Source organism: Myotis daubentonii, chromosome 11, assembly GCF_963259705.1.
Source record: "Myotis daubentonii chromosome 11, mMyoDau2.1, whole genome shotgun sequence".
NCBI lineage: Eukaryota > Metazoa > Chordata > Mammalia > Chiroptera > Vespertilionidae > Myotis > Myotis daubentonii.
Window position 1 is genome coordinate 30,325,941 of NC_081850.1, and position 24,431 is coordinate 30,350,371.

General features: G+C 37.3%; 1 protein-coding gene across 12 annotated transcripts in view; it reads left to right on the top strand.

The window, feature by feature from the left end:
- Positions 1–24,431, top strand: part of PTPRD (protein tyrosine phosphatase receptor type D) — a 506,304-nt gene that overhangs the window by 276,045 nt on the left and 205,828 nt on the right. For 7 of the 12 annotated variants that reach the window (XM_059656673.1, XM_059656670.1, XM_059656671.1 and 4 more), the window contains exons 5-6: positions 21,272–21,460; positions 23,440–23,457. In XM_059656673.1, the coding sequence (XP_059512656.1) occupies positions 21,272–21,460; positions 23,440–23,457 (207 nt within the window). The remainder of the gene's footprint in view (positions 1–21,271; positions 21,461–23,439; positions 23,458–24,431) is intronic. The other 5 variants (XM_059656674.1, XM_059656681.1, XM_059656680.1 and 2 more) reach the window with 1 other exon arrangement.

A 24,431-nucleotide genomic window follows, 5' to 3' on the forward strand; every position in this document is an offset into this window, starting at 1 on the left:
TTGGGAGCTGCAGTCTAAGTTGTGTCTGGAATAGAAATAAAATCCCACTTTTGGGAGGTGTCCACAGGAGGAGGATGTGAAACCGGATGGCAGCAAGGCTTAGGATACTCTTGCCAGTCAAAGCCAGTGCTTCCTCTGAGAAATTTGGGTGGAGGATTTCACATCAAATTCTCCAGGGGAAGTCAGTGTATTAAAATAAAAATCCTTCTGAAAACATGCTTAGTAACACCTTCTATGTTAACCCTCAGCTTGCCCAAACTAAACAATGAGTGATGACCAAGCAAGAGTCTTGTTGCTTTTCTGCTCTTTGAGCCTTAAATTTTAGAGAACATCTGTATTTATGCTGGGAGTTTAATATACAGAAATAGAAAATGGTGCTCTTCTTACATAGGAAGATTTAACAAATTGAAAGCCACTGTCTTGCAGGAATAGCGATGTATGTACATGTATGTATGTATAGATATAGATCTCCCTCTAAGCAGTTGGGTTTTTCAATAGTTAAGTCATATACCCATAGATGTGAAGATATTTCACTTTTAAGAGATTGGATTTTGATTCTAAGTTGGCTTACTCTCCCCACACCAAAGCCCGCAAACATGATTTAAAAAATGTATAAAAACACAAATATGTTGGTGTCTTATGAGGTTTGTGGACTTAGATGCGCTTCATATATTTCTGTGATACCTCTATTACAGCGATTTCCAACTGGTGTGCTGCAAGCATTTTTAAAGCATGCAATACCTGACTATTTAGTCAGGGGCACTGACCTCTTTTCCCTTAGATTGACAAAAAATGACAGCAGTCAATACAACAATAGTGGTCTGGTGTGAATGAATCAAAATATATCTTACTTTTTGTCAGATCAGCAAAAGGTATAGTTTTGATGTGCTGTGAAATTTTAGTAATTACTTTGTGTGTCATGAGATGAAAAAGTTTGAAAATCACTGCTCTGTAGTACTTAATCTAAAAGGTCAAAATAAACAAATATTTGTTGGACAATGTATAGATTCCTGTCCCAGAGTTAACTTTCTTTCTCAGCATAATCATTATAAAATTATATCTCAGTGAATACGTAGTCATCTAAATTCACCTCCATACATGTTACAATTGGTTAGCTTCTCACTCCGTGTCCACATTTTAAATGATTACAGAATAGGTGTTACCATAGCTCTTTGGGTGGCCTCTTTGTCAGTCAAACCGAAGTACTTGCTGCTGTCTTTCTAGACTATTCGCATGCCTCACTGCATACCCTGCACATGGTACACTCCCAAATTAAGTAACTTGACAATGGTTTTTCATGGCTACATTTAGCAGGTGCACAAGAAATTCGCTTTCTCTATTTGAAAATGTTCTCTATTAAGACATATTTCTATGCTATAAAAACTGAAGAAAATAACTTTATCCCATTTCCAACCTTAGGTTTCTTTCTGTTATTTAAAGCATAACTCAAAACCTTCCCTGCTAATAGAGCTTTGCTTTTGTAATCATCTCCTTCTTGGCTATAATCTCTGATCCTTTTCCCTCTATATCTTTAGGACCCTCTGCATCTTCTCTCTTGCGTTACAGTGTACATGCCCGACCTCCTTAATTGAGGGTATTCACTTAACTGAGAATTGCCAGGCTAACAACAAGGGCACACCTTATTAAAAGTTATGTACTGTCTCTGAGCCCATTAATACATAATAAGAATGAGGGATCTTACAGCGTTTTGTGGCTATTAAATGATCATACATGTTATAGTGCCCAGCCTTGTACCTGTCATAAACCTATACCTTGGTTCCCCTCTCCCATTTCTTTTCTAAATCTGTCTTGTTTATCATGACTTTCTCCTGGTAGGTGGTACAGTGGTTTGTAGAGAGTATCTTTCTAGCAAGTGACTGGTAAGTGAAGGATTGAGCTAATTTAGAATGGAATTACTGCATTTCACCTCTTCAACCCTGCAGAAAATAAGTGGAAGCAAAGTAGTATGCTGCTTGTTTCTGTGCCACATCAGGTGATGCAGGCCCACAGTTTGGGATGTTCCAAGCTGTTCAAGGTTAGAGCAACTCTACAGAGTCTATTTTCTGTTTCCCCAGAGGGCTTTCTTGTAGTTGTATTTTTGTGTGTGTGTGTCTTCCGTTATTTCTGTAAAGAAACAGCTTAAGAAAAACCTTTGTAGCATTTTTAAGTTGATTGAGGATCAGAGTTCAGTTGGTATTTGTGGAATGCCATACTAAATCTTGTAAAGCAAGAATTTGTGTTTTGCCCACCTGTTGGTTACAAGAAGATTAACATGGGAACCATCCTAATAATTCTCAGATTCTGTCGCTCACTTGGGCAGTTATACTAGTCCGAGTCAGCTTGACTGATGCATCTTGGCTCGCTCATGCCTCTGTGGTCATGTGGCGAGTGGTTGATGGCTAGCTACTAGTGGAATACGCTCATCCATGTACCAGGGGGTGGCAGACTATTGGCTCTGGCGAACAGAGGCAATTAGGAAGGTATTTTATTTTATTTTATTTTTTTGCAGAGTGTTCATTGTAGCGTTTACCAGGGCAGCCCCAAAGCTCAATGACATGCCAAGTATCTGCTTATATCACATTTACGAATGTCCTACTGTCTTCAGCAGGTCATGTGGCCAACTCAGATTCAGAGTTCATAACCATTTCCAGTCTGCTACACAGGGCAGATGGAGGCCTAAGCATTCTTTTGTTCATGTTTGGTTTGCTCTTGCCTCCAACATTATACATGATCTTTTCAGAGAAGGATAGTCTTATGTATTCAGTCCTTCGGTTCTCGCCATTGTGCATGCTGCCCAGCCCCTTGTTTAGTTGGGATTCCTGTGGCTTGGCCCTCCCTTTATCATCACAAGCCTTCTTGGGAAGCTGCAAGAATGTTTCAAGATCTTATCTCCAACCTCTGAGGAGTGCAGTGAAGTAGGCTGGTGGCAATGCCTCTGTCTGCCTCCCAGGCACTTTAGTGAGCCTTCTTTTCTCAGCCCTCTGGGGGAAAGTGGCTGGAAAATCCTAGGAACACAAGTCATATTCTCTCAAGCTCTCTCATACTGCTCAATACTGACACAGCAAGGAAAGAAACTTGCTATCGCTCTCCATTTCAAGCAGATACCCCAAACTGTACCACGAATCTCCCTGAGAGAAAGAAGCCTGCACTTTCTGAGTATCTATTGACTTTTTCTTTCCCTGTCGTGTAGAGATTAGAGATTGGCCAAAGGGATTGGACTGGGGGTTCCTTGGGTCATTATTGGTAATAGGTCACTTCTGTCACCTCTTAGAAGTCCTGAAAGGAGGAGCCTGTTTCCATCACCTGTCCAGGTCATTGATAGAGTCTTTGAAAATAAGGAGTGTGGTAGGGAAAGGGCTCTACCACTAGGCTTCAACTTAGGTCTTAGATACAATTGAAATACTATCAGAAAAGTTCTACCCAAATCTCAAGATGCATTATTTTATCCATATTTGCTTAGTTCAACACATGGTCTTCTCTTTATTGGGAACAGGCTGGCTGGATCCCATTTCAAGTTTGATCTGTTCCAGGGCTTGATTCTGCCAATGGTGTTTCAATGAAGTCTGTGCATGTTTGTTTTAAGCAAAAAGAGTTGTTGCTTTGAGTGGCACTCAGAGTCAACTTTTTGGGGATCTTCATTATGCTTAGAAATTTGAATTATTACAGCTATAAATTCTGCAGAAATGTTGTTAGCAATTTTCAGGGAATGCCAATTAATGATTTTGTCTTGTAGTGAAGTGATTGAAAACGATCATTTCATCTCCCACACAGGTTGGGAACTAAAGCCATTTATTATAACTGGTTCTTCAGTCTGCTAAGTAATTGTCAGTCTCAGATCCTTGTTGTTAATCTTTTAGGAATCATTAATCTGTGTGTGTGTGTGTGTGTGTGTGTGTGTGTTTTGTGTGTATTTGGGTGTGTTTTCTTAACAGAATGTAGTAGAAAATGAAAAAAGACCTGTTATACACTCTCTTATCTATAAAAATGATGGTTTTATTACTGAAAACAAGAAATTGATGTGATATGGAGCATAGAGGAATGGAATTACGTGAGTTTAAATTATAAAAACTTGAATGTCACTTGATGGAGAATAGTTATATAAAGGAGACATTTTCCTTATGTGGCTTGTAGATTTGGGGAAAAAATGAATGACAAAATATGTTTTACTATGAACCATGAGGGCATTAAGATTAAGAGATTACAGTCATTGGAAAAATGTATCCTTTGGAATAATTAGTAAATGAGAGAGAAAATGCTCAAAGGAAATAAGGTATCTATTGAGCAAAATCTATCCCCAAGTTATAGTCTGACTGATGCTTTTATAGGAACTTTTCCATCCAGGTACCAAACACACTTCAGGAATGGAGTTTATTCAACCTTACTTCCATGGCAGAATAGGTTGTGCTGAATAATTGTTATGGCAGCTACAGAATAAGCTCACTATCAAAGGCAAGCATATGGAAAAAATATTCTTTTCATACCCTGCTCTGGTATTACTGTTTTCATAATTCTCTAGTTTCAGTGGCTTGACTCCTGGCTAAACCAGCGGAACAGTGAACACTAGATCTGAAAGTCTTGGGTATTCTTGTCAGGAACTCTCTACATCAGCTCTTTAGACCACGGAAACCAGTGTGTCCTTCAAGACATCTTAGGATGTGTTTTTATTCTATAAATTATATAGTATCCTATTTCTGGTTTTCTCTTTGAAAAAGATTTAGCTGTAGTTAAGTGACTGAAAAATATGGTGTCTTCTTAAATGAGATACTATTCTTACCACACACTGTGCTGAGGAATATATATTCATATCAACACATGTATGTATGTGTTAAAGTGGATGAATTGTCAAGGAGGTCTTTAGCCAACTGAAATATTAGTTGTACTTAAAATCTATATTTGAGGGCCACTGCTTATAGACAATGTAGAATAGTTTTTTTTTATTTTGCTTTTTACCTGATACAATGTGGTAGGCCAGTTGTAATTCTTTACTCTGTGACATGTCTACTTTAGAACACCATTCATCCATCAAATCATTTAATGCAATGCTTCAAATATGGAAGGTACCATATGCCTGTAAAATGTATGTGTTTAAGTGCATACATTGAAATGTAGGTCTCTTTAATATTTTTTTTTATGAGAGAGAGAGAGGGAGAGAGAGAGAGATATTTGTTGTTCCACTTCTTTATGTATTCATTGTTTGCTTCTTGAACCTGCAACCTTGGCATGTTGGGACAGCACTCTAACCAACTGAACAAACCAGACAGGGCAAAAAAGTATGTTTCCTATTATAAATCCAGAATAATATATAAGATTATAGAACATGAAGAACACATTTTTGGGTACAGAGAATTATTTTTTTAACAACATAGATGAAGCCTTCAATTTTTCAAAGTCCTTGAAATACAATAAAAGTGGAGAGGCCATCTGTTTCCCTCACCTCCGCATGATCCCACGTTATGGTTTTGCTCTGAGCTTGGTTCTGCTCAAGTTAATCAATAGTGTTGATATTAGTCCTGCACTCCTAAATTAACTTCAGTGGCCCTTTCAAATCTCAGGTGTTTCAAAAGGGATTAGTATGTGGACAGAGATCTGAATGTAGATATGCTAAATGAAAGTGCTTGAAACATTGGTACCTTCTTTGCATGATGAAGTGAGAGGTAAGAATATCATCCTTGTTTTGGAATTATTAAAATAACAGCAGTTGCCTTGATATTCTAAGTTAACATTAGAGAGTTTTTTTTTTTTTGTTTTTTGTTTTCTTGCTAATTTACAACTTGAATCATCTTGCACTCCCTATTCAAAAATTTTCCTTCTGAGTTTATTTTTCCATTTACTTTGTTTTACTTTATTTTCTGTCTCAAAATTTGCATCATATTCTCATATGCCCTCCCATACAAGGCGAATATTCACACATTTTTATCTATGTTTATAGTCTGCAACTCTTAAAATGTAATTAATCTTATTATTTTTTTATTTAATAGAAACTAGCAAAATTGTTACTCTATGAAAAGAATACTTGAGCATTTGTCAACGGTTTGTTTCACTTACAGGCAAAGCATGTAAAAGTATCCCATGTGATATGCTGAATTAAATTTCTATAAAACAAATTAGACTTACTTTAGGAAATGATTTCATCATGCTGAAATCCTTAAATCTGGTTATTACTAATACTCTTCTCACTGTAAATTCTTCCCTTGGTCATCTCTTCCATCCATTTGATTTCAACCATCACTTTCACATGAATGATACTCAAAATTACATGTTAAATCTTGAGTTCTCCCTGTATGTTCCTATTAGGTAACATCACCCATCATTGCCTATGCGCGACTGTTCACCAGGAGACTAGAAACTTGAGATTTACCTTTACCTCAGTTGTTTCCCCTTAAACAAAACAAATACTTCCTAAACCTTCCTAAATTTCCCCAATGTGTATCTAGCGTCCTCTCTTCCATTCTCTTCCCATAATGATATCCACACACAGATATCTTTATCTTGCATTACAACAAATACAGCCACTGATCTCATTCTTTGTGCCCGATCACTAAACTCCTTTGACCAAGGTGTGTTTTAGAACGTGAAAAGTTTCTTCTATCTTTCTTGGTTCAAAAAATATCCACCTCCATAGTGCTTACCAAATAAACCCTACAGCCCTTCTGGCTTCTCACATTTGGGCCCTGTTGACAATCTCTGCCTCAAGCTTCCACATGTTTTCCCACACAGTCCTTCCAACTCCATCCCCAAACAAAAGCACCCAAGCTGGGCCACACTTCACACTGAATGCACCATGTAGGTAATATATCTGCACATTCATCATACTTTTCCTGTGCCTTGAAGGTCCTTAACACATTCCTGGCTATCAGCATTCTATTCATGCTCTTAGGCCTGGCTTCCCCAAGCCCAGCAAAATTCATTACTCGCTCCTTTGTACTCCCTTAGCAGTTAATTCTTTCATACATTTTCTCTGTTCACATGCATGTTTCCACCATTATATTGTAAGACTTTGAGGGACTGTTCTTGGAGCCCTCAAGTGCTAACCAGTATTTGATGTAGAGAATCTGAGAAGTGTTTAACCAATGGTTATTAAATTGAACAAATAGTACTGATATTTAGTGTTATATGTGAATATGATTTTCTCTAAGTAATATAAGAATGTGCTCTATACAGACTTGCTGAGTATATTTTTATACATTCATTCAATTTTATTATGGGCTGAATATTTTAATTAAAGCGACTTACCTGAAAAAGAAATAAAATGCTTAAGACACTCTGTCTTTTTATACTTCTCTCCATCCTTTCTCCCCCCCCCCCCCATTTTTTATGCCTTACTCTCAGGGAAGCTCCCTGTAATGAGGTTGGATGTGGTTTATCATAACTTTAACATTTCTCATAGACTGTTGTGGGCAATATGGATTGGTTTGTGTGGGTATTTCTTGACTTCTTGGAGATCAGTTATTTTGTTCAATATATATTTTTGAAAGATCTGATTTACAATATTTATATATCTGTGTCTATTAGGCCCACAGGGATTGGGCCTAAACCTGCAGTCAGACATTCCCCGAGGGGTCCCAGATTGGAGAGTGTGCAGGCCAGGCTAAGGAAACCCCCCCCACACACACACACACACAAATTTCGTGCACCAGGCCACTAGTTATGAGATAAAAATGTTGCGGTGGCAGAACAAGAAACCGTTGGAGGAAGTTAAGTTGATGTGAGAAGTGAAGTTGGAACACGTGCCATAGACTTCTTTCTTTGCCTGTGCTAGAAGTAGACCACAGTTTTAGCTTTAAATCTTCTATCAGATCTGGAAGTGAGAAAGAGGAAAACTGTGACACAGAGGGACTAATGTCCATAAAATAAAAACAAGTCAGTTTTTGAGAAAAATTATAATTATTCCTGAGACTGAAACCAGGGAATAAAGATAGAAATCTTTATTCTTCACAACAAGTTCATTGTCGTGTTGGAAAGAATATTCTCTTCATCAGAGGCATGTTTAACTCTCTTCAAATACATAGGACAGTTGCTTATTCAAGTCCCTCAGTGTAACCTGGAGAGTTATACCTCAAGACAATTTAGTAAAACTTGCTTCCCAGTAAACAGAAAATAGTCCCAGTTCCTTATCCTCTAACCTAAGGATCATTTTTACATTATGTGGAAGAGTGGATGAGATTGCATTATTTCAGCTAATGATCCCTAACCAAAGTTTTGTCTATCAGTTTGAGGTTGAGATCCTTGGTACGTGTAGATATAAATACCGCTGTGTGGTTGGTTAAGGGAAGTTGCAGATTTTAACACTGATCCATGTTAAAGCCAAGTTTGTACATCTTCTTAAGAAAACTAAGGAAGAAGGCTCTGGCTTAGTTGGTTAGAGCATTTTTGTGGTATGCCAAGGTTGCAGGTTTGATCCCCAGTCAGCATACATACAAGAATCAACCAATGAATGCATAAATAAGTGGAACAAGAAATTGATCAATTTCTCTTTCTCCTCTCTCAGTCCCCCTCCATCTCCCTCTCCCTCTTTCCCTTTTCTCTCTCTCTCTCTTCTCTCTTTCTCTCTCTCTAAAGATGATAGTAATAGTCAAACACATATTGCTAAGGATGATAGTAATGTGTGTTAGAATAAATCAATCATTCTCTACATTGAGATGGAAAAAAGAGCACCCAAAATTTCAACCTGATTATATATGAAGTATGGTGACTCTCTTCTTAAACAGGATTAATAGGAAATCAAGGAACTACCGATCTATGCCATGCATTGTAGATATAATCTCTGGAACGTATAAAACTGTTAAGAAATTATAAGCAAGGATCCATATCATTAATTTAATTTAAAACAAAATGACTCTGTAAAGTATTTTTTGAACATGTAACTGTGATTAATCAGTTGCAGTATATGAACTTTGGTAACTAAATGAGGTAATGTCTGTATAAATTCAGTCACTGAAAACAGTTGTATACACCAGAATATCTATCAAGGAGCACAACTTTGGCTTTAGTTGATCTGCATAGCCATTTCTTCTGAAAAATCACTCTGGTTTTATAATAGATAAAATCTATTGTAGTTCTCTTTGTTCTAGGGTCCCGCATCATATACATATTTTATCAGGATGACATAGGCACCCTCAGAATGATCTCATGTTTTATAATTCATAAATAATTTTAATGAGAAATTTTCCATTTAATATCTGCCTTTTGAAGAATAACCCAGAAGGAAGCAGATTTTGTCATTAACACAGCAGGGATCCTGGAGTCCAGGTTCCTCATGAACTCTGCCAGGGGTTAAATGGAATTACTTAAAGCCAGATGATTAGAAACGTGGCACCATATGTTTGAACAAACAGTAGGCTTCATGACAGGGGTGGAATATAAGTATTAAGACAAATATTATTCTCCCTGCCAGGAAATGGATTCAAAATATAAAGGAAGAAATTATGTCTGGGAGTGAAAGAGAGGTGAGGGTTGGCCAACTTTGTCTTAAATATTCCACTGCCCTCCCCCCACCCCCCTTACAACTTAAGACAGAAACATTTAAAAACTATGATTATATGTGCTGGAATGTTCTTAAATCTATATCCTATTAAAACTTACCAGGAAAACTGATATCCTAGGAAGATTTTTTTCTAGAACCCCACACACCATGTTTCAGAAAAGTAGCTTAGGTTTTAGGAGGAATATATATATATATATACATATATATATATATATATATACACACACACACACATACATACACACATATACATACATACACATATATATACACACATATACACACATACATACATATACATACACACATATACACATACACACACACACATACAAGTGTCAAGTGAAAATTACCCAAAAACAGAAAAAAATGGGCTGCTGTTACCAAAGGAACAGGATTCAGACAGCTACTTCCTAGGATATGTGAGGTGAGTCCTCGGTAAATGGGAGTCTATAAGCTTTCAGCCCAAGGCACCCAGGCAGGGGGTGGGGGAGCGAGTATATGATAAAAACATAAACTAAATTGAAAATGACTTTTTCTCACTGGGTAAACATTTTTTATTATATTTTATGTTCCTCAGAGTTAATTCCTGCAAACCCATAAAATTTGCCCACTTGATTATAATTTGCCCATGAAACCTGTCATGTATGTTTTATGAAGTTGTATTGCATATTATTTTATCTTTGTAACAATCAACACTTAAATAGCATGAGTTATTTTAGGGATCAGGGGCTGAAATATGCGTTCTCACTTCCTTAAGTGCCCACACATTCCTTACTCAGCAGGCTTATAACCCTGATCACTGAGCGGTTGAAGGAGCATGGGTGTTGCAGTCAATATGAAAAGTACCTGCTGGTACGCTGGGAGAATGGTAGGCTATATTGGCTCTCTCTACTACTGAAGGCTGGATAACTTTTTCGCTTGTCAGGTTGCTGTCACTTTAAGAACTAGATTTATAGCAGTATGTCAGTCTATTGCAACTAAATGAAAATGAACAAGTCTGGGTTGTTTTCCATATGTAAGAGAAAGGTTTATTATATCACTTCTGAATACCTCGTTATTGGAAACCCATATCTATTTAATTGGCAGGTAGCATATTAAAATGTGATAGCCACACGTTGTCTTCTAAGAGGTTCTTAATGGCATGTCTTCATGGGAATACAGCTCAGATTATTCCCCTTTCATTCAGGAGGCCACGGACCGTGAGGCTCTTCTGTGGCTAAGGGAAAACGTACTCTGGCGTGTCAGCTGTCTTCAGATTGCAGGAATTTGCTGTTGTTGGGGAAAATGGATACAAACCCATAGGCATCTTCATCTCATTCTAGACTGGTGCCCAGGGAGCCCCGGGCACATCCACGGTCAGCGTGCTGAGCTCACACTGTTGCAGGCAGAGGCAGTCCTTTCCTGCCCTCACCCTGAGACGGAGCTCCTAAGGGAGCTTATGGCTTAATATTCCAGCCGTTGCGCTGGTTTCTGAGGGTACTGGTGGGTCAGTAAGCATTTGGCATGTAGTTACTTTGGACTTGGCCCTGTGCTCCTCCCTCGGGGTAGCTACACGGTTGAGGCAAAGACAGAGCCCAGCCTGCAGGAGCTCATGCCATCTGTTACGTAGGTACCTCAAATGCATGGCATTGTTCTCCAGGGGAAGGCATGTGACTGGAAATATATTACACAAATCTATCCCATGTCTTTAGGAAACCATCCCTGATGATAATCCTCCCTCATTCCCTGTCCTCAGAATACTAGCAGACCCTATCAATGTGACCTTCAAGTTATTCACAACTCTCACAATGCATTTATATTTAAGTCATGGCCATGATATACACTTTAAATATCTTACTCTTTTGTCAATTATATCTCCATAAAACTGAAATTAAAAAGTAGTCTCAACTCTCTCTACTTCTGCTCTTCTTCTCCACCACTTTCCTGGTGGAAGTTTACCCTGATTTTGTCACTGGGCTATCACAGTCACCTCCTTTGGCCTCTCTATATCCCCTCACCCTCACCCCAGTTTTCCCTGCCCCAGTGTATTTTTCACACTAGTTAAAAGGGTGTTTTTCAAAATGGAACTTTGATAAGCAACATACCCCCCCCATACACTTGTCTATAAGCACTTACCAGCCCACACACTTACCTCTACCTTTAAAAAGTTTCTTTACCTTCCTGTTGCTTTATGAAAAAGACCACAATTCTTTATGTAATCCTCTCAGGCTTTGCCTGAATTTTTTTTTCTAATTTGCTGAGTTTAATATACTATTAAATAAAGTCAAGCTTTTAAAATCTTACGTAGGGGCCTGATATCTCTTTTAGCAGCAAAGGATAAGAGATTCATTCATGTAATTTTGAGTCCTGATTTCAGTCATTTTTGGTAGCATTTTTCCTACCTGGTTATTTTCTAGATGTCTAACGTCTAACACATTAATATTTTGATATATTAAAACATACTGAATAAATTTCTACCCTATGTTTCCATTTAAATATGACATTTTTTTAGTAAGCTTATATAAAGAGAAAGAAAAGTTCAAAAATAGACAAATTATAGTTAGGTTTCTTTGAGTAGTGTTATAAATTGACTGCTTGTGACTCCAAATACTTGTAAGAAAAAGTCTCATACACTGACAAATATAAACAAGTTCCATTAGGTAATCTTTGGTGTTAAATTCAGGCACACTTTTGCCATATACATAGGAAATTATCTGTATTTAGAGGAAACTTGCCTCCATAGATAATACATTATTGTATCATAAGATGGTCAAAGGCAAAACTACAAGATGCTCTGGTAGTTTTCATTATTTACAGTGAAACGATTTACATAATATTTGGTGTTTTCATTTGACATTTTCAATCTGGGGCATTTTCTCAGTCTTTTGTCTTTATATATTATTGATTCCAGAGAGGAATGGAGAGGGAGAGAAAGATAGAAACATCAATGATGAGAATCATTGAACAGCTGCCTCCTGCACGCCCCCTACTGGAGATTGAACCCGGGCATATGCCCTTGACTAGAATCGAACCCGGGACCTTTCCTTGTCCTGTGCTGTAAGGAATCAGGCATTTCTCCAAGGAGCTCTACTTCTTTTTACTAGAGAATCATATTTAGAAAACAGATCTGGATGTTAGGTATGGCCATTGCTATCCTTTGGTGCCACTCTTGAGTCACAGTGCAGGGGGAGATATTTTGGTAAGTTTTTATAAAGAGGGGGTGTCTGTGTGTGTGCACACTCATTTACAATTATATTCATTTCTATATCAATGTGTATATTTTTAAAACCAGGAGTTCATGCCAGTGCCTCTGATTCCAATTCACCATACAGTCCAGTCCAGTTTTCTGTTTCATATAACATTTGATGGCTTACATTTTTATTTTTATTTATATTCAACACAACACAGTGAGGCAGCCAGGATGAATGTTATTCTTGGCCTCCTTTTATTTGAGCTCATTAGAATTCCCAACTTTTACAAAGCCAAAAATGATGGAGGCAGGAGCCAAACCCAGCTCTCTTTCTGTGTTTACTATTTCTAACTTTTTGTCTCTCTCTCTGAAAACACAGGAATTCAATTTTTGAACTTCAGCTTCGTTGTACGTTTTTCCTTTGATTTTTTTCTTTAAAAATTCACATTGTGATTTCAATATTAATGTAAAGTGATTAATTATCTTAATCTTCAAAATGAGGCAAAAGTTGGATGATGCACAAAGCATCATGACACGTGCTCTTTTATAAAAATAAATTAATAGAAAGAAATTAGATTTGCGGAAGTGGATGCTTATTGAATTTTATTATCTTAATGAGATTTGTGTTTCTGAGAAGGGGGGAAAAAAGCATAAACCTGGGTCCTAAGTATTTACTTAAATATTCTGATATTAACAGTGTTTCTAGACAGGGGAGGATAATCCCCCCCCCCCCATCCCCCGGGAATTTATCTGACTTTGGATCACAAAGAGTGTGATCATTTGCCAAGGCTAAACACTGTTAACAAAGAGGTTTAACTGAGTTAATGCCATGTGAAATTGCAGCCACCGCATCCATACAAACGGTAATGAAATCTAACTGGATTTGTGTCCTGCCATGTAGACATGACTTCATGATTTGTAGCGCAATTGCACACATAGCTTCTAAACAAGTGTGCTTCGTTCTGTGCCAAGAGTGCCTCCTCAGCATGTGAAGGACATTTCAGAAACCGAAGCTTTTTGCTCTGGATGCTCTGTGGGCATCTGGTTAGTGTGCTGAATATGTAGTCGCTGCTAATGAGGCTCCCATCAGCTTATCAACCTCCAGTTTTCTATTCTGGCATGGCATAATTCTATGAGAAGTCTTTGGGGCCTCCTGAACCCAGTAACTGCCCTTAAGAGATACCTAATTCCATTCCGAGATAAAAGCTCCTCTGATTGATTTATAGCCATATTAAGACAAGCACACCATCTGTACCTGATAACTTGCAAAGAGGACCCAGGCCTAAAAAGTCACTGCATCGTGTTCCTAATTACTTTTTTGGGCCAGATCTTAAATTTATTAAGTATTCCATTTGAAGTAGCATTTATTAACTGCCACTTTTCTCCTGCTTTGGATCATTTCTTTCTGACTTTGAGTAGCCTTTGACTCATAATTAGAAACCACTTTATTTAAGTATATATTTTTCCCAGTTTTACTCATATGAATATCATTTTGATAATGGTCTGGAGCCCAACTTTGCCAGGAAATCACTGACTTAGCTTTTATTTCTTTTTATTTTTCTGTTTTCAGTCACTTATTCAATTCACTTGAAGGAGTGTTGATTTTTGGATAATACGGTCATGATATCAAAGCAGCATCAATTTTACCGTGCCGCCATCTGGAATGGTGAAAATAAAAGCTTCACTTTCCTTAAGAAAAGAATAATACATACCTCCCTCCCCGTCACCCCGCTCCCTTCAGGAACTGTACTCTGGGAGGAAATGGTTCTTGCTTGTAGCCTGATAGTGTGGTTTATTCTGAAGGATAGTTAGCTTAAAAACTCATTTGCTCTTCAACAAAGTAGCAAATACTCCAACCAGCCTCTGAAATGCTGATCCGTCCCATCTCTTAGACAAGCCGTTTGGGGTAGTCATTACAGGTCCTACCCCTGTGGGGCTTAAGGCCATAGAGTTAATATACTTAGTCTACTGATGTCTGGTTCTCTGGTCTGTGTACTGCATTTTATTTTAGTGTCTGCTCAAAAAAGCGCTGCCATTTTTAGCCCTTCCTAGAAACTAAATAGAAATTACAGAAGGTTAAAAATATAACCATAGTGCTGAATTTGAGCTTCCTAGGGAAATCATTTGATATTTAGCATCCTTTTCACATTCTTCCTTTTCATACATTTCTCATCCACATTTGATTGGCGAGCATACCTGGAAGAGTTTTGTCTCTACCTAGAACCAATGCTAAGCAAATGAGAGGCCAATTGATATGTACCAAATGGTGGACTTTTTACAACTGTTTCAAAATGATTATTATATCCATGGAGCCTGAGTCTCTAGTTCTTCCAACTTAAAATCTAAAAAAAAAAAAATTATTAAGTATTCAAATTATTTTTGTTGTGCCTTTTCCTTATGAGTTGACTTCCAATTATGAGTTTTATTTATTCACAGACAGTTACTGGAATAGAGAAAACATGATGAACTAAAAACACAAGTAATCTAGAGTTAAAGGCTTATTTTTATTTTTGCTGTATGTGTGACCTATAACGAGTAACTTAATTTTGCTGGGTCTCTGTCTTGTGTCTACAGACAGCCATGATTTCTACAGAAAAGGAGGCCACCCTTGCCTGTCTCAGGGAGCTCTCAGCAGGCCAAGTGGCTCAGTGTTTTCAATCATTCACAGCAAAGCTTTTATTTTCCCAAAACTTAGAGATATTTTTAAAGTTCACTTTTAAGAACCTGTCACATGACAGTATAGATGTGTATTATTTATGCTGTAGATTAATCAAAAAGCCTGAAATCTTGGTCAGAGAAGTGAGGGCTTTTGTGAGCTCTGAAGAAGTTACTTGACACGATATTGCCCTCTCAATTCACTTGCATGTTTAGATAATTTTTTTATTACATGCATAGAATGTTTTCCATTTGCAGTTTATTGTTGCAGCTTGTCATACCAAGCCTTAGAGTCATATGCCTCCATTCTATTTAAATCCATTGTGGGAGCTTGGGTTAGAGTAAGATGGTATTTTACTAGATGTCAGGCAGTGCTAGGCACACTTACTTCATTGTCTCATTCACTCCTCCTGCCTGTGAGCTGGGTGCTATTCTTATTCACAAAGAATCTAATTATCCTTGAGATACAATTAATCACAATATAAAGATCCTTCAGATTACTTCATATCCAATGGTGTTCTAGTTCTGGCACAAAGGAGAGCTTTAATACATAGCTATAGAATGAATGACAGCACTTATTGACTATGCAGTAGATTTTTAGAACCAATAGTTTAAAGGCTTTTTTTTTAATATAATGCAACTTTCATAAACATAAATCTATTTTATTGTTTGATTACTTTTACTAGTAGACTTACATATTTAAATTTTCCAGGATAATGTTTATTTTTTATTAGGTATAAAAACACACTGAATTTCTTTTGTATAGATTACTACTATTTCTGTAACAGGCAATAATTCATGCCTTCCAATATATTTAAAGGGTCCAGCACTTTTATTTAATAAAATATTCTTCATATTATTATGTTAATGAAAAGTTCCTTTAGCCCCTCCATCCTTAAAAAAATAATAAGAAAAAAATGTTTGTGCTTCTGTAAGATTATATAGTGAATACCTAAAGCTGTAAGATATCCAGCCACTGAGAAATCTTTGCTCCTGTCAGTGAAAGAAGACCCAGAGTATTTGCCTCAATATATGACTGTGTCATTCACTTGGGTTTTATTATTAGTTTGAACATCAAGAATTCCATTTCAGTCTTGGAATGATGAGATAGCAGAGTATAGATCCACACTCTATTGTGTTCTTTTGAATTTCATTGTGCTTTCACATAAGGTTTTTGCGAGGTGGTTGCAGTTTTGACTTGGGAACTTACAACCACCACGTAAGGGAAGCCTTCCTGTAAAATTAGGAAGGCAGGAGCTGATTTGTGTTTCTAGTGCAGCAACTGCCCCAAATGACATATCTCAATTGATGAAACTTGTTGGCTAAATTAATTAAATTAAAATGCAGGATTATAAAAATAAAAACTGTCATTAACAACTATTTTTGTAAGTGTGCAAATCTATTACTACTAGAAAGAGGTTATAAGATAGTTTTTCCCCTTTGAGTTGTATCAAATGGAAGAGGCCAAATTTATAGCCACAAAACAAAGAGTGAATAACTGTTCAAATGAGGGGCAGGAAATAAACTCAGTAGGCTTTGGGACCAGTCTGGTTGAATTTACTTGGAGTCCCAGCAAGATTAGGCTAGATGAACTGCTTGGGGCCACCTTAGAAGGAGGCTGTAGCCCTAGCTGGCAGTTTAGTTGTGGTTTCTTATCAAATGAGAGAGGTTCAGTGTTTGCAGAACTGGAGCGAAAGTGAAGGCATCATTAAAATTGTTTATGGATGAATAATGAAATTAGTCTACTGAGAAAATTGTGCAAAAGCTATTATTTGATCATTCAGATATCTAAAGCATGACTCCCTATAAAACAATTTCAGACTATGTCCCCATACTTTCCTTTCAAGCCCTTGGTAGATCAGGGGTTATTAACAGAAGTTCTACAGCAATGGGATGTTAACTCTGGAAACCGCTGACATTCATTTTTCTCTCTCCTTAATGGAATTGTAAGTTTCATACCAGCATATTTCATTAAGACACCAAACAAGATTCAAAGAATGAGCTATATTTCCAGGCCTATTATAGCTGCCATTCCAAACAAAATATGTATGACTTCTACGATTCACTAAGCACAAGTGTGTAGTAATATGCCCTTTAATGGCCTCTCAAAATGACAGACCAAATGGCTTTGTGAAGGTCAAGTCTGATTTAAATTGTTGATGAATTAATAGCTAATTCTGCATGATTGAATATTAATACGGAACGGTGATAAGTAAGGCACTTTAAAGCTTAATGAGCACATTAATGAATAGGACAAAATGTTTTTCTACTCACCTCATGTACAAGTTTAAAGCTACTAACATATTGACAATGTGTTAATTTTTGATAGCTGCTTTTTTGCTGTAAAAGTTTATATGGTTGAGGTATAAAGGGTATTGATCTCCCCCCCCCCCCCACACACACACACAAGTTCCTGGTACCAGACATTTGATAAGCTGTCAAAATTGATGTTATCCAATGGCCTAGGCAGTTTTACATAAATCACTAATAAATGTAGAGGGTGAAAAAAAAAACAATTAACATCTTCTAAGCTACACCCACTGAGATAAGCATTCCAATTAGAAATTTCATTATTTCCACAGTTTGTTTTATGTTGAATACTGAGTTTTATTGCCAAATACCTGACAGTCAAATTGGAAACAAGCCACAACTGTCAACGTGTAACTGCTCCGGCTATTTGAATCTGTTACAAGTGTGGTGATGTTTCTCATGAAAATTTAATGAAGAAAGTGCATTCAAAGAGGTTCTGTGCAAAAGGGGGTGGCTAGAATTTAATTACCCTTATTAAAAATAAGAAAGCAGCCTTCTTTACATTCTCTGCCTGATTACTATGCAAGGAAGATTATCTTTGTTGTGCACTTGTGTATATGGAAAGGGGCTCTGGAGTGTTCTTTATGTGCCGAGAAGGGAAAGGAAGGGCATGCAATTGCATTAGCCTGCTTTCCATAGGGCAAAAGTCAATTTTGTCAGCTCTCCCCATGGTGAGGACTTCATTTCTTATAAACGGTTATTAATTCTAGATTTTTTTTTCTAAGAGTCTTTAGTAAGTGGCTCGACTTAAGTCTTTGACACTTGCCACTGATGGGCATGAATATTGGCTTGGTTCTTTAGAGAGATGAACTGGTAGAGAAGGAAGGACTAGGAGAGCCACGTAAATGCATGTCCGTGGAACTGCTAGTGAACCGCCAAGGGGAGGTAAGAGACCCCGAGAGATGGAGTCCCAGCCTGGCTCGGGAATCCCAGCCTAATTTCAGATTAACGTAAGTTGGTTGTTTTAAATATGGAAAATAACAACAAAATGTCAGCGTTTTCCTTAGAAACTCACTCGTACGTGACTAAGGTAGTGGAGTTGACTTTGGAACACTTGAGGTAAATTATTTTTATCCTTTGAATCATTTTGTGTCAATAACTGTGGAGTGAGATGCTTAATAGTATAATGAATGTGGTGCAAAAGCTATTGATCTTTTTTTTCCTTTCTTTTTTCTTCAAATAACAAAAGAACAATGCTATAGATGTAAATGCATTGACAGAACCTTTAAAGCCATGAAGAATAGCCTGATGAAATAAGTGGAATAGGTTATTAAAATCAGCGTAGCCTAATTTGCAAAATGCTGTTTATGCGACATGTGAGTTTTAACATTCCTTTGGAGCCCTGAAAAATCATCTCGAAATTCCATCTCTAACCACTGTTGCTGAAACTTGTTCACTGTAGACCTCTGCTTGGCTGACAATGTGTAAGCATTCAGAGAAACAGAATACATTACTGTTTCTTAAAAGAGCCCTGTCTTTCAGCCTAAGTAAAATGTAGCTCTTTGAAGTTAACTAATTATATATTTTTAGTCTCCAGCCTTAACTAGCTGATGAGATAGTAAATTATTCTCCAGGGAATTCATAGGTCAACTCGATTGCCTCAGCTACTTTTCTTGGTCTGTGGTAGATCTCCAGAGTCTACATGTTTTCCTACTAGACCCTCAGTTTTCTCCTACAATAACCTAGATTGGGTGTTCAAGGCATCTTCTCTTTCTTGGGAGCTATATTCTTTGGTAGTGTTTTGACATTCGTTCACTATGCACCTTCAAAAATCTCTCTACTCCTTAACCATTTCTCTGTCCAACTCTCTACCAGAAGTACTTCCCTATTACATACAGTAAAAAATCCTCTTTTAATTGTGCAATGTATCCATACATGGACTTGAAAATACTGGAGCTTCTTCTAAAATCTGGCAATCTAGACTAACTTGATCAATACAAAGGAGACCCAGAATAACACACTGTGTGGAGGGGTAAACTGATGCTAGATAAAAAGTACAAGACAGATGTAGGTACTGACTTCTATGGAATCTCTGACACAGAAAAGATTAAATACAGTTGGGAGAATTTCAAAAGGATATGCTGGGGGGAAAGGAGACATATGTACTACTATTTATAATACCTTAAACAATAAATTTAACCAAAAAAGAAAGAAAGAAAAAAGGATCTGTAAAGAAGGGGATTTTGGCTGTGTGGCCTTCAGCAGACAGCATTTGTCTGGAAAATGGTGAAAACTTCAGTATAGGCATAAAAAAATGTCCTGTGTAGGAGATCATCCATGAGAGGCTGGGAAAAATGGGGCCAAATTTAAAAGAACTTTGCTAGTCAGATTTTGGAGATTGAATTTACCCCAAAGGTATAGTGGGGTGATGGTGGAGAACACATAGATTTGACTGAACTTGGTGGGGGCCTCAAAATGGAGCCTTTTCCCTAAAAATTATACCTCACTTAGACTTCAGCAAGACCACAGGATCATACCAGAAATTGTAGAAGGCATCTAAAGAGAAGCCACATCTGATGATTTCTAATGTTCTGCTCACTGGTGTTTGTGCTTTTGAGTCATTTTGGAATTGGTGGCTCATGAAAATTCATCAGAAGTCATGAAGGAGTGTTGATTAAATTAACACCAGGCTCAATCGGAAGTCAAAATGTTTCAAAGTGGTCTTTAAACAAACAGCCACGTTGTAATTTAGATAATTATCACCCATCTAGCTAAGCTCCCTTCCGTGTTGGAATAGAATGTATCTTATCTTTCTAATGCTGGCTGGAAGAGCTGGCAATGTAGGTTATGGATCTGGGCCATGCTTGTGGATTTCAGAGGATTTTATTTTCTCAAGATCTAAGATCTGGGACAATTTTGATGTGGGATATGGATAAGTGAACTTTGGATGAGTTGAAGATTCAAAATTTAGAAACTTCAACTTTTTAATGACCAAAAATGGCGCAGACCTTACGAATGGAGAAAAGTATTTTCTTACACTAAGGTGCTGCTTTTGTTCTTTTCTTCTTTGGAAACAGAAACTCTCAAACTTTTTTTTTTTTTTCTGATGAATTGAAACTCCCTACAAAGGAATTCTTTTAAGTTGAACATCATGCTTGTGAAAAACATATATAGTTTTACTTAAAAGTGACAAAAACATTTATCAGATTTGAATATAGATAGTTTAGCCTAGATAACCTGCTTGCTTTTCAGGTACCTGCTAATGCGGCCCTGCTGGGTTTTTCCTCCAGAGAAGTGTCCTATCTTAATGCCTGCACTTGTGATAATCCCATCTTCCGGGCCAACTCACCTCATTCCTAAAGGCCCGTTTCACAGCACCCTCTCGGTGCTCAGTGACCTCCTCAGGCAGCCATTCTGCAATTGCTTCTCCCTCTGAGCTCCTAGAAGCGTAGATGCATCGTTTTCACAGGGTCTTTATCAAAGTGTCTGAGGTCTTTGCTAGGCGGTTGCCTCTTAACTTAGACTGTGTACTCTTCTGGCCAGGATCAACATTGTGCCTGTATCCGAATCTCATACATGCCATGTTGCCTGGTGTGTGTTAGCTTCTCAGCAAATGCTGAGTATGGTAAGGGGGGAGATTAATGGGCAGTATCTCTAATCTTGGGCATCTGACTTACTAACCTAATGAAGTATCACCTTTTGTTTTGCAGAGGATCAAATTCCCAGGGGCTTTCCCACCATTGACATGGGCCCACAGTTGAAGGTGGTTGAGCGTACACGCACTGCCACCATGCTTTGCGCAGCCAGTGGGAATCCGGACCCGGAAATCACTTGGTTTAAAGATTTCTTACCTGTGGACACAAGCAACAACAATGGCCGTATTAAGCAGTTACGATCAGGTAGGGTCTTGTTACTGTTTCCACTAACTCCTAAAGATTTTTTTTTTCTTTTAGCTTTCTCTCTCTTTATTTTTAATTTAATTTATTTTTATTTTTTAGGTATTGATTTTTCTCCCTCTTCTCTTTCTCTGTTATTTAATGTGTTGTCCATGTTTGTGACGTCATAGCCCGTTTCAGAGTCTGCTTTCTCCTTCTCTCTGTGTGTTTTGCAGCTTCTGTTTAATCCACATTGCTCACTGCTGTGACTGTATTTTTGATAATTTTTTTTTTAATTTACTGCTATTCAGCAGTATTTGATGGATCCATTTTCTCTTTCTTTCTTCTTTCTCTGTTTTCTTTTGAAACAAATTTATTTCAACATTGGAATTCATTCAGAACTTGCAAGGAGTTCCAATGGTTATATCCATTATAAAACAAAATGTTCATATGAAACACTAAAATGATTCAATTTTATTGAAGTGTGTTTTCTCTGTCGTCCCTACATTTGAACTCATCAAGAATACCAAAGTTTAGTAAGTTTGGTCACATCTTTCTTTTCACTAATACATAAAACACAGAAATGTTATATCATGAGTAACCAGATGTATTATTTTTTTAAAGTTTTAACAAAGAACCAATGAAAGGAGGGGATTTTTTATTAATGTTATCATTATTATATTCTCGTGAGTGAGCATATGTACACCTTAGCCACAGTAGTGTGCGCCCACACTGAACATTTTTTGAACCCTCCAGTGACTGGATCTACAGAAGTCTGCTCTGGGTGTAGACTCCAGCTTTTGCTGCTTTCTCTCTCTCTTTCTCCCCGTTGCCCTTCCCTCCCACCCCCATCTCAAGTTTATTCCTTTGTTCTCTTTAGATTAAAAATAGAGATAATTCTAAACTTCTTAAATTGTACAGCCTGTCCCTAGGTAATCTCGTAGGGACATTTACTAATAAGCTGTTTACTTTGACATTGGTAGTAATATTGGTATAGAATTCTAAGTTGTTTGACTGCCTGTCTTCCCAGAATTCTCAGCTTTTGACCTGTCCTGTGATGTTAAAGCGTCTTGTTAACTGCCTCTCTTTGCTTGTTGTCAGCAAAATTGTGTAGCTTAGCATTCTGTTATTGTAAATAAAGAATTAATTATTCACATGTAACATAGATGATTTAGTGTATAAAGCTTTAACTCTGAAAAAAATTGTACCAAATTATAAGGAATATAATAATATTTTTATGCTGTCTTTCTTCTCTCCGTATTTAAATCTCCAGAATCTATTGGTAAGTGCTTAGTTCTGAAGCGCACTTCACCCCCACTAATTTCCATATTCAGACTATGATTATTATTATTATTATTATTAATAAAATGCATGGCATGCATTTTACTAACTGTCAGTGTAGACACCAGATCTCCCTAGTGGCGTGCACACACACACACACACATCCACAGCACTGTTTTCGTAAGGACACCATGTAGAAAAACAAAATAGTACACAAGTTATAATATCACACAAATGTAGCATAGTAAGTAGAGTAAGATAGCCAATCAAGTGTTTGTTTCTAGTTAGCCTGTAGTATTTCCTATGGCAGTATATATATATGCATTTCTATATATATACTTAAATAGATTAGCCAGTGTTTTCTAAATTATCTTTAAAAAATATTATTGAGTCCGTTTATTTTTTTTTCTAAGAATATGAGGCATATAAGATCAATTCTGACCCTATACGTCCCCAGACCTAAGTACTCAGTTGCTTCTCTGAGAAAGGCAATGCTGCCTATTGTGGTCTTGGCCCTCTGTGGTATAATGCAACTTGCTTTTATGATCTAATAATACTATCTCATATATTCCTGTTTTACCAGTATAGTAATTCAAGTTTCTTTTAAGACCTTATATAATTCTGTAAATCTAATTTAATTCTTCTCCCCAGCCCTAGCCTCCTCCTTCTCGTACTAATGCTTCTTCTTTCTAATCTTATTTGCATTCATATTATCCACCCAGGTGGTACACCAATAAGAGGTAAGAGTGCTGAACTAACGTTCACAGAATGATCTTACTCATTCTTCCTGTCCTCTCATCACTGTCATCTTTGTCCTGTTTTCAGAATCATTCCAATAATGTCCATCAACTTTATTATTATTTTTTTTTCCTTTGTACTGTTTGGTTATGATCGGTGACTCTCATATTGTGAATTTTCCTTTCCTTTTTCTTTTTCTCTTTGTTTTGTTCATTTCTTTCTTTATGAAAATAATGATTTCAGTTGTGATATGCTTCAAAGAAAGCATATCCAGGTCTTTAGACCACAGACCAGTCACAGCGTACCATCTGTCCCTCTTTTTTTCCTTTTCTTCTTCCTTTTTCCTTTTTTGTTCTTCTTTTTCTTCTTTTTCCTTTTTTTTTTTTTTTTTTTTTGTCCAACCGGAGAAAAAAAAGATCATTTTTTTCTTCCTTAGCTGTTCTTGTTCTGGACCAAAGCCGAGGTGGTCTGGAGAACAGTGGCAGACATGCAGAAGACAGCCCGGAACGTCTGCTTTTTGTCTTTATCTTTCAAAAGGTTTTTGCTTTTGTTCTTCGGTTCTTTTTTCTCTTACTGTCTTAAAAGTCAAAGAATGACTCCCCTTTCCGCCCGATCCCACTCGCCTCCAACCTGACAGCGATGCTTTTTTCCCCCCACTTCTTTTTTTCTTGGATTACTCGCCTCTGGATTTTTGGATCTTCTGTCCTTCAGGCTATGGAAACCAAAGGTGCTCAGTATTCTTGGTGGTATGTTGTATTGCTGGTTTTTCCTACTTTGACTCAGTGTGCATTTCTTTTCTAATTCTTGTTTTGTATTTTTCTTGGGGTTTTGTGACACCACACTACTAATCCCACTGGTGGATTTTGCTGGGTGTCTTAGGGGATCCGTCCTGAGGTCCTCGAGCAGTGGTTCGCCGGCTCTTCCTTGCTGGCATAGGCCGTGCTTTTGAACTTTTTTTAAAAAACCTTCTAATTCA